The 11,452-nt window shown below is 39.5% G+C and overlaps 1 protein-coding gene across 1 annotated transcript in view; it reads left to right on the forward strand.

Moving 5' to 3' along the window:
* Positions 1–11,452, forward strand: part of LOC122551900 (protein unc-80 homolog) — a 284,010-nt gene that overhangs the window by 18,102 nt on the left and 254,456 nt on the right. Inside the window, exons 2-3 of the mRNA XM_043694468.1 lie at positions 1,631–1,679; positions 4,667–4,823. Coding sequence (XP_043550403.1) covers positions 1,631–1,679; positions 4,667–4,823 — 206 coding nt within the window. The remainder of the gene's footprint in view (positions 1–1,630; positions 1,680–4,666; positions 4,824–11,452) is intronic.

Genomic DNA, 11,452 nt, shown 5'->3' on the forward strand with positions numbered 1-11,452 from the left:
GAAGGTTGGTAGGGTGGCAGGTGAGCACCAGGGGCGTTCTGTCCTTGTTACTGTTGGAGGGGTGGGGTCTGAGGGCGGAGGTGCGGGATGTAGACGAGATGCGTTGGAGGGCATCCTTAACCACGTGGGAAGGGAAATTGCGGTCTCTAAAGAAGGAGGCCATCTGGTGTGTTCTGTGGTGGAACTGGTCCTCCTGGGAGCAGATCCGGCGGAGGCGGAGGAATTGGGAATACGGGATGGCATTTTTGCAAGAGGTAGGGTGGGAAGAGGTGTTTTTACCTCGTTAATTCCAGACAGAGATGGGCATGGACCTTTGAGGTAAGTATAGCATTGGGGTCAACACATGGTGTGTCATGTAGACATGAAAGGTCATAGGAGTAAAGTATGCATTCAGTGCATCAAGCCTGTTCTGCTGTTCAATAGTATCACGGCTGAGCTGACTGTGGCCTTAACACCACGGTGTGGACTACAACCAAGTCAGGAGAAAAGGATGGCTTGTTTTCTACTTCATCTGTAGTTGAGATTGCAGGCGAGTTCTGCTGCAGAAGACTGAGATGAAAACTCTGAGATAGGGCAATATACAGGAGAAGTTTGATAGTATGCTTAGTGAGTCGCTGGATGCATTGCCTGTGCTATTACTATAAAGGAACACTCTGACAGAGTGCATTCCACGAAGGTTGGTCTTTGTACAGTCACTGTTCCATTTCTCATACCTGTGCCAGATTTGATGGTACTGTAGCTGCAGATCAGATGTTCGCTATAACCTTTCAACATTTTCCTTCCCATTAAGAAGGATCTGTTTTCCCTCCCTGTCACTGCCTCCTCCCACCCAACTCTCTCCTTTTGCCAACTATTTTTGTTTTTGCTGTTTCTTTATTTTCTGTCCCTCTTAATTTTTCGTCCTTTGTTGAGATCTGGGTGTAATCAGATAAATAAGCATAGGGAATTGTCAGCTGATCTGTTTGCTCGTTTGCCTCACCATCTGTGTTTCTGCAGAGAAGGCATGTCGTAAAGTAATTAATTTAAAAAAAGGAACAGCTGCTTCCAGGCCTGCTTTTTTGTGACTCTGTAAGAGCACCGCTGTCTTTGAATAGTTGTAGAAGTAAGGAGTAATGTTTTCAGGTCTTTCTTTTCCTGTCCTTTTTTCTGATCTGTTGAATTTTTTTGTTTAAAGTATTAGAAAACTGCCTAGTAACTGTCCTTTATCCTGTTGCTGTGAGAGAACTAAATTACTATCTGCAGAAATGCAGTCATTTGCTTGTGGTTCTTTTGAGACTGTTCAGTAGGTGTGCTTTAATTAAGTCAGCTTCCTCATTAATGGGATTACTCGCGCAAACCAGTGTTTTTGGTCCTTTAATTTAAAAGAGTTTCTTCATAAACCAGCATATTTCAGAACAATAGAAATAAAGAAAACAAAGGGATGTTAAAGTTTGGAATTTGTATTTAATGTCATACTGATAAAGGCACTTTTTCCTACTGAGTTGTTCATGTTTACTGTAATTTTGGAGCAGCTAAACAGGTGATAAGTGGAAATCGAATTTCGTATTAAGCTGTTAATGTGTTTAATCCTTAACGTGTTCTAAGCCATTTGCACTGTAGTTTAAACCGTACTTTTTTTGTTGTCTTGCAGTGCTTTTCTAAGACCAAAGTTGGGAAAACAGTATGAAGCTTCCTGTGTGGTACGTTATCTTAGTTTAATATCGAATGTTTACTTCAGTTGCTAAAGTAACTATAGAGCATTTCTGTTCAGTTCGGAAATCTGACCTACAATGTGCTATTAATTGTCATTACCTCACGAGTGGCACCCGCTGCAATTCCTGTTGCGATCGTAACTTTTTTAAAAATTCCAGTTAATACCTGTAACGACAACCACAACAAAATTTCATGTTTTAAGATTTTGATGAAACCAATGGATTAAAAGCACAATTGACTAAATACTGTTTTTGTAGGCAAGAAACTACAAAATAGAACTTGCACTTCACATCGTATTTTTCCACTGACCCTTCAGTAGTCATTATTTTTTCCCAGAACCAGTCCAAAGTAATTCTTTGCTCCTTTGGGCTTACATCTGTTGCTTTTCTTGGCCCAGCTGAGTAATGTTTAGCCCCACCGTTGTCTTTCAGGGTGATCAGTACTCGTAATGATCTACCCCCCAAGTGCTTTCAGCCCCATTTCAAATTCTCATGAATTTGGTCTTTGCAGTTCAAACATGAGCTTCCAGCAGCTTTCCTGCATTGTGAATTGAAGGGATTTTTAGCCGTTAGCTGCTCTCTCATGCTGTCAGATCCTGGCAGACTGCCTTTGTCCGTGAGTTTCAAGGATATCTCCTTTCAACACCCATCCCTTCTCAATGCCAGTCAATGTGAAAAATATGGACCCTTGAAATCTGATAGAAAATGCTGATTGGAAGTAAATGGATAGTTACAACCCAACTTTTTCAACACCTTCCTGGGACACTGAAGAATACCAATCTAACCATTGTAAGTACAAATTCTACTACCATCGTTTCCAAGCATAAACACTTTCTTTCCAGCAAAACAACCTGGGCCACCCTTTAATCATTAAAAGCCAAGTCACTGAGATCTATTGTTGGTCAACTTTGAATAGATCACGTGATGCCTTTCACTTTTGGCCCACAGCACAACAGTCTTTTAATTCTTTTATTTGTAATGCATTCTTACCACTGAACTCATAAAGTACGATCTTCACCACCAGTTCACAGTGTCTTCAAGTATTACTGCTTAGAAGTTGCATTGCAGTAAACTTTGCAAACTTACGTTTATAACATTCCCCCAGCACTGTAACCTTGTGTAAAATTTCAAAAAAGCAACAGTGCTTTCGAACTGTATCATCTAAAGTTCTATTGAAGAAACGTAGTATCCCAACTTGGACAAGAAGCATTGTTTCCTCATTGCGTCTGAGCCAAAATTATAGAATTGCCAACCGCCAGTATCTGTGCACACTAAAGGCCTTAGCCCATATCCATCAACACTCAAGCTGCAACATTTCAAGAATGACCCTATCATCACCATTGTTAAGATAGTTAGTGATAGTCAATAAATGTTGCCTTGCAGAATCAGACTCATCCTGATTTGAACCAAAAATAAATCCTCCTGATGAAGTCATACTGGACTCTAAATGTTAACTGTGTTTCCCTCTCCATGAATGCTGTTGAGTATCTTCAGCAATTTCTTTGTGTTTGTTTCAGATTTCTAGCATCTGCAGTATTTTGCATTTATATATTTTTAAAAATATTTATTGTTTATTTTTCTTTGCTATTAATGATTAACATTTTACCTAACACCAAGAAAGAGAATTGTTCATCCTTTATTGAACGATTGAAATATGCCATATATTTTTGTTATTTTGATAGTAAAAAAAATCTATGATGCATGCTTCAAGAGATGAGAATTCAATTCTTAATTAAATCTTCTTCAATTAATTCTTAATTTGAATTGACCCAGGTTAGATTTATCAGATTTTTTGTTTTAGCTGGAACTTGAACCTTCAGTGTGTGGCTAAAAGTGTAGCTATTGTCCTTCCTTTGGAGTGGCAAATTGTGATGTGATTTTTTTTATCCTGCATTTAGCATTACATGTCTTGTTCTCAGGTTGGCAAGCTGTGACCCTGCGTGGTACCTCAAAGATCAGCACTTCAGCCCTAACTGTTGAAAAATTACATCATCAATGATTTGGAGTGACGACCAAATTTAATATTTTCAAGTTTGCTGATGACATAAAACTAATTGGAATCATTAGATGTGAGCAAGGTGTAGAGGCTTCAGGCGATTGAAATAGGTTGTAATTAGGCCAGAAGACAGTAGATGTGGAAAATTGGGAAGTTATCCATATTTGTAGGTAAAAACTGAAATTTGGATTTTCTTAAATGATGAGAGACCAGGGAAGTATTCAGTAAGGGTGATGCAGGAAGGATGTTTCCTCTGGGTGGACTGTCTAGAACCAGCAGTCACCGTCTCAGTGAAGTACTAAGAGGATTTTTTTTCACTCTGAGGATGATGAATCTTTTAAAACCTCTACCACAGAGATCTGTGGAGGTGCAATCATTGAGTATATTCAAGGCAGAGATTGATAGGTTTCTAGATATTAAATATTTCAAGGTTTTATATGAATAGAGAATGAAAATGGTGTTGAGATAAGGTGATCAGCCACAATCTGGTTGAATGGCAGAAAAAAAACGCAAGGGGTGTAATGGCCTACTCTTACTCCCATTGCCTATGTTGTTATGGTATTCCAGAACATTTCAACAAGCATCCATATATTTCGTGAACAATTGTGATAGAATATTTCTTCACAAAGCTCAACTAGCCAATGATCCACAACATATCCCAAGATGGTGGATACCCACCATTATTCATCTAATTGTCTATGTTAGTAGCATTTCAATACTTAATTTTCACAAAAATACCAATTCCTTAGTATTATTCTAGATTGGTATAAACATGTTCAAGCTGTTATACAGCAGTTCTTTACTTTGTTTTGCATTTTTTGGTCACTTGGTGATGTTTTTAATCACTATTCTTGGATGGATGTATCTTTATAATGCATGATTTATTGAAGTGCAATTGTAAACAAGCGCACTCGCAAGTTATTCATTCTATCGACTGCAAGCCAGTATTAATTTTTAATTATGTTTTATTGGTTTCTAGTCCTTTGAGCGTGTTTTGGTGGAGAGCAAGTTGCATGGTCTCTCACCTGCTCTCTCTGAGGCCATCCAGAGCATAACACGTTGGGAACTGATACAGGCTGCTTTGCCACATGTACTCCACTGTACAGCTACACTACTGTCAAACCGGAATAAACTTGGTGAGCCCTTATGCATTCCTCTATGCCTGCTTTTGTTTTTGGAAGGAGGATCGTGCTTGTATATTCCACATAAGGCTACATTTTGGATATTTGTTGCATAGAAAATCAGATTTATTTTTAAAAGTGTGCATCACAAAGTAGCTAGAACTGTAATTTTCTCAAGGGCCGAAATAAAAGGTGCTGGTTAACATTGAATCTTTCTATTAATAAATCCAGGTAGACAATGGTGACAAGGTGGCTCAATGGTTAGCACTGCTGTCTCACAGCGCCAGAGACCCAGGTTTGATTCCAGCCACAGGCAACTATCTACGTGGAATTTGCACGCTCTCCCCATGTCAGCGTGTGGGTTTCCTCCAGATGCTCTGGTTTCCTCCTGCAATTCAAAGGTGTGCAGGCTGGGTAAATTGGCCATGCTAAATTGCCCATAGTGTCCAGGGAGGTGCAGACTAGGTGGATTATCCATGGGAAATTCTGGGTTAAAGGGATTAGGTCGGGGGTGGGTCTGGGTGGGATGGTCTTTGAAAGATTGGTGTGGACTTGATGGGCCGAATGGTCTGCTTCAAAGCTGTAGGGATTCCATGACACTAAGTCCAAAAGTGGTAATTATTAACAAATTATAAAAACGTCTCAAGTTTGTGAAAGCGCAGGTTTTCTGTAGCCAAACAGGAAAGTATGGTGGATAATGTTTTTTTCCGAAAATTTTGACTCGCTTTGTTGGGGATTAGTGACTGATAGTCAGGACGATGGAACAAATAAAATGTGGTCCTAAACTAACTATCCCCAAAATCATAATCTATAAGTTGTAATTGCTGACAAATTATTTTCATTGTTGCTGTTGACTTCTTTTGAGGAGGTAGTATAAAGTTTTAAATAATTTGAGAAAAATGATGCAGTTAGTTGAGTAAATGAGCTTTCAGGTCATCAGATGAGGAGTACCCAAGGCTAAGAAATTAAACATTTGTCACCACATAAGCCCATTTATATAATTCCTTATTCAACAGTTGGAATTTTCTGACCTGAAACTTATTGGAATGATACACAGAGATCATGTTTCCATGTCTAAACTGCAAAATCTGTCATTACACCACATCCAGTCACCGCTAATTAATGGGCATTTTAGTTTTCAAATTTGTTCTTAACCGTTGAACGTACATTTTGAAATGGGGATTATATGGCCAGATTTCCATGTGGGAACGGGGAAGTTGGAATTGTGGTGTTTTCTGGTTGCTGAAACGCAAAACGTGCTTCTAAATCTCATTCCCATCATTGTTTTGATTCATCAACATGGACAGAGAATGATTGGGTTTTGTGAGCCATGATACAAGTATGTGGTGAGTATAGGAATGGTGTGACTGTGGAGCCAGGCTGTTTAAGAGGCCTTCCTTTATTCTCAGGGCCAGCAGCTGAGCTCCCAGCATCATTTTTATGTCCCCAAAACCTCAACCCCCACCATTCATCTCATGCCCTCCATGCTCCTCATGTATCCTGTACAGCCACCTATCCAAAACCCATTATGAAGCACCTCAATGTCTTTTAAAATTGACATTAAAGAAATAAGCTTCTAACAATCTCTGAGATCAGTTATTCAAACACATTTCATATTGGGAAAAAAATACACACTTTTGGACAGGCCATTTTAAAAATGTACATCTTCTGAAATGGTCGATCTATTCTAAAGATAAAGACAAGCAGTCCTTTAATAAACTCATAAAACTACCAGTCATTTGGTGAATACATGCCCCTGCTAAGTTAGTTTGTTTTTCAGTGTTTGAAACAGAACCATAATGGAACTAGCAGAAGGAACAAATTCTAAGAAATATAAAGAATGGAATCAACCAGAATACCTTTTTTCCCTATTTCATTCAGCACTCGTGCAGGAGTGGATAGCTACTTCCTTTTCTTCTGTGAAATACGCTGAGGAATATTTTTCTATTTAAAAGAACTCTGGGCATTTAAAATCTTGTAGGATTAGACTAGAGATCACAAATAGCGTTTCCTTCAGTGTTGAATGTGTAATAGCACTAGGATATGTTTAAACATATATAGCTTAATTGGGAACAGTACTCCAGTACATCTGAACACTTAATTAATTCTGGCCAATGAAATGGTCAACTTTTTATTTTACAAAAGATCCTTAGGAAAAGTCATTGTAATTAAAATAGCCCTATGCTGCACTGCTGTACAGCCAACTTGAAGCACTTTCAATTTGAAACTATTAAAAATATTTTACACTTTGTCAGAATACAGCTGAGTCCTCAGCAGGCTATCCATTGGTCATGAACTGTCCAACAAGATGGATTTTATTGTCCTTCCAGAATTGGCATGAAAACAGTAGTGGGGAGAGGGAGTTCAATTTTCCTATCAGCTTCATGATGGCAACCCTGATCTCAGAAGTGTGTATGGTGTGTTATGGACAAGGCCAGACTTCCTCAAAGCATTTCAAGAAAGTAGCCTGGACCCTAACTTTGCTAGTTGTTTTAAACAGGTATAAAGTGGTTATTCCAGGGGAGATGCAACTGGAGCAATCATTTAGTTTTAAGCAAAACAGAATTTATTTGTACAAACAGAAGAGAACAGAATATTGAATAACTGATCCAAAAACCCAATAGATTAACCCAAATTGGTGATGCTGTTCCAAATTCCTGCAACAATCCCCATAAACACCCCTTGGCAAAAAAGGTAACATCAAACACACGGTCTTACAGGACAGCTATCAGGGAGAGGGAGGATCAGCATGGACCTGCTTCTTTGGGTCTAGCAGCCCCGAACAGCCAGACTGCTAAGACCAAACCAAACCAGATAAAAACTGAGCTGGGAGAACCGGCCACTCCCCTTCATTGTACAAGTGTTTTTTTTTTATTTGAAAACCTTTTGCCTAACACAGTATCTGTTAGCTGCAATCAGATTGGCCCTAAAACCCTTCAAAGGTAGACCTCTTGGAACCTCTGCCTTTATGACCACGCTGAAAGAAAAACAAGGACCTTACTATAGGAGTAGCATCATCAGAGGTGTCACAACTTGGAGCCTGTATTAAGGTTCAGGGAGCACAAAGGTGTCACAATCCCCTTATTATCAGGGATCCATAGAAGCAGGAGTTGAGGCTACTACATACAATCGATGAAGTTCACCTGAGCATGGGGAAGGCAATAGCTAGCAATGGGAGTGTGTGACTGTCAGATTTTGGTTCTGAAGGTGATGAGAAGCAACACTGTCTACAAGAAGGATAGTGGCTGGAACATTTGAAAAATAAAGGAAAGGCATGATTAGGAAAAATATAGAGACTGTAGCCTCTACATGAGCTGTGTCGTTGAAGGTGGAGCTGCTAGTATTGAAGGATACTGTTAATCTTTAGGCAGGCCATCGCAGAGGTCCGTGCTATTGCTACTGAAGAGTTTACACTGACCTGTCCGAGAGGGTCAAAACTATTCTGGCCATTGATATGATCTTAGCTAATGTTACAACTGTACAAGTCAGATCCCAGGATGAAATATGATTTTAACATTTTTTTATTAACGTGATGGTCTTTCACTAAATTGTAAGCATACAAGACTGCAGCTTTGGTTTTAACAATAAAACAAAAGTTTATTACACAAAAGAAGTAAACATAAAATAAAACAAGCCAAGCTATTTAATTATAAAAACAAAAAGGACTCGAAACACAAGGCAAAACAAAATTCCATCTACTCTTCAACACTATCACATTTTAGCAGACACTACGTTTTCATCTTTGGTCAGGTCTTCTTGAAATTGAACCCAGAAGCCTTTGAACTAATTTTTTTTTATCATCGACTCTAATAAATGGGCCACTCCAAGAATAAAGGAAAGTGAGATAGACAGTACTGTTCTATTTCACCAATGCAAGCTGCTACAATTGGTGGGAAGCTGTGTGTTTCAGTGCAGACAGAACTTCAGCAGTACAGTGGATCTAACCTTTAGTAACATACCATGTACTAGTTAGAACATACCATGCGCACTCAGTCCTCCTTCGTTCAGGAGCAGCATGCATCCTCTAGCTCCTCAATGTGTCCATTGAAAATTGAAATCCCAGAGGCATGTCTGAAGGGTTAGGGGCTACATTCCCTTTGCTGGAGTGAATCTTGTCATTGAGCCTTTTTGGATCCAATTTCTGCACAACACACCCTTTCTGCTGACTGTGATAGCTATGTCCATCCAGACCTGGTTAGATAGGGAGGTCTCCTCATCATGTCAACATTTGGAATGAGAAACTCCTTCCTTTCCCTTTTGGTATTGAACATGACTTTGAAGTCTATGTTCAAAAACGAGGACTGCCTGCCCTGGGTTCTAAATCCTTGTCTCCTCGAAGACATTCTTCAACCTTATAAACTGAGGGTAATGCATTGAAATGGCAGTCAGAAAAATAACACCATGATCTGTTTAAATCTTGTACAGTCCCTATTCCTACTCTATGACCACTAACTGGCCTTCAACTCATCTCCAGACCTTTGAAAGTGTGGATGCAGGGACCTCATGAAGTCATGACTATTCCCCTTGTGGCACTGATTTACATTTCCTACCCTGTCCCTTGTAGAAGGAATACCCCCCCCCCCTCCCTAAATACAGCATTTGTTATTCGTTCCTGAGGCAGGTTACTCAAATCAGGGTAATTCCTGTATTGGGGAGAAAGTGAGCCTTTCCTGAAGAAGGGCTTATGCCCGAAACGTCGATTCTCCTGTTCCCTGGATGCTGCCTGACCTGCTGCGCTTTTCCAGCAACACATTTTCAGCTCTGATCTCCAGCATCTGCAGACCTTTTCACTTTGAAGGAATAGGTGTAGGATGATGTCAAGCCTGACTTCCCTGGACAGTGATCAGAGTTGGTCATTGGTCAAATGGTACAGCAGCTCTTGGTAAGGTCTGCCACAGTTTCCTATTGTTTTGTTAAATATGTGATTGACTAGACCTGAACCCTCTAAAGCACCTCCCCTCCACCCACTCAAGGCCCATTGGTGCCAACCCATCCAATCCACAATGACCGTTTCTTTGATATCAACCAACTCTACCATCCCATCCACAACTTGTCCTCTCATTCTGCATGCCTATTCATGCTACCCGCCCATTCTAATGAACTTTCACATCCTTGATTCTAGCTCATTCCATTTCCATGTTCATTCACCCAGTAAGCACTCTACATAGAACTGATTCCTTTTGTAACAATAATATGTGAAACTGTTTTTAAAAAATCAATTATTCATGATATTCTTATTTAAAAAACTGATGCATCATCACTATATGAAAATGCCAATTGACCAAGTTTTTGAAGTATCAATATCTAAATATGAACACTTGACATCTCTTTAGTTTATGTACTTGAACATTGAGCCAGTTACAAAACAGACTGCAGAAAACAAACCCTTGTAAAGCTATCAGTCAAGCAATGCTTTCAATTCTGTGCATCTCTTTCAATAAAGTAGCATCTTTATGAATATCTCTGCTCTCAGACAGATAGTGAAATGGAATTTCAACAAATAAATCTGGAATTAAAAGCTAGTCTCAGTAATGGTGGCCATGACGACAACAACAATCAAAGATCAGTAAACCTCATCGGGCTCATTAATGTCCTTTAGGGAAGAAAATCTCAATCCTTATCTAATCTGATTTATATGTGACTGCAGACCACAGCAAAATGGTCGACTCTTGGCTGCCCTGTAATGGCCCAAATAAGCCACTCAGTTCAAGGGTAATTAGGGATGGACAACAAATTCTGGCCATGTCAGCTGCCCATAATGCGTGAAGGAATATAAAAAAGTATTGCATACTCCAATAAGTCATTGCAGAAATGCATTTTCCCTAACATCTTTTTGTAAGATTTGAAATTGAAATCTTATTGGCACAGCCACCTAATCTGAAGACATTTCTTACACTATCATTCTATAAAGATCATCCATAATGCCAAAAACCCCTATCAAATGTCCTCTTGACCACCAAACTTGGAGGTATAGTGGACAGTGAAGAAGGTTATCTAAGATTACAAAGAGATTTTGATCAACTGGGGCAATGGGCTGAGGAGTGGCAGATGGGGTTTAATTTGGATAAATGTGAGGTATTACATTCTGGTAAAACAAACAAAAACAGGGTTTATACAATTAATAGTCGGGCCATGGCTTGTAGGACAGAGAAACCTAGGGTTTCAAGTACATAATTCTTTGAAATTGGCTTCTCAGGTAGATGGGGTTGTTAAGAAGGTATTTAGCATGCTTGCCTTCATTGCTCAGACTTTTGAGTATCGGAGTTGGGATGTCATGTTATGGTCGTACTGGATGTTGACGAGGCCTCTTCTGGAGTACTGTGTGCAGTTCTAGTCATCCTGTTATAGGAAGGATATTATTAAATTGGAGAGGGTTCAGAAAAGATTTATCAGGATATTATTGGGATTGGAGGGTTTGAGATATAAAAATAGATTGGAAAGGCTGTTGGAGGTTGAGGAGTGACATTACTGAAGTTCATAAAATGATGAGGGGCACAGTTAAGGTGAATGACAAAGGTTCAGCTACTGACAGAGCATATCGCAGCACTGAAGAAAGAACTCGAGGACCTTAGACTCATCCAAGAGAACGAGATCTTTCTGGACAGGACCTTCAGCGAGGTTATAACACTGACCATACCAGAAGA

This window comes from Chiloscyllium plagiosum, chromosome 7 (assembly GCF_004010195.1).
Source record: "Chiloscyllium plagiosum isolate BGI_BamShark_2017 chromosome 7, ASM401019v2, whole genome shotgun sequence".
Lineage (NCBI taxonomy): Eukaryota > Metazoa > Chordata > Chondrichthyes > Orectolobiformes > Hemiscylliidae > Chiloscyllium > Chiloscyllium plagiosum.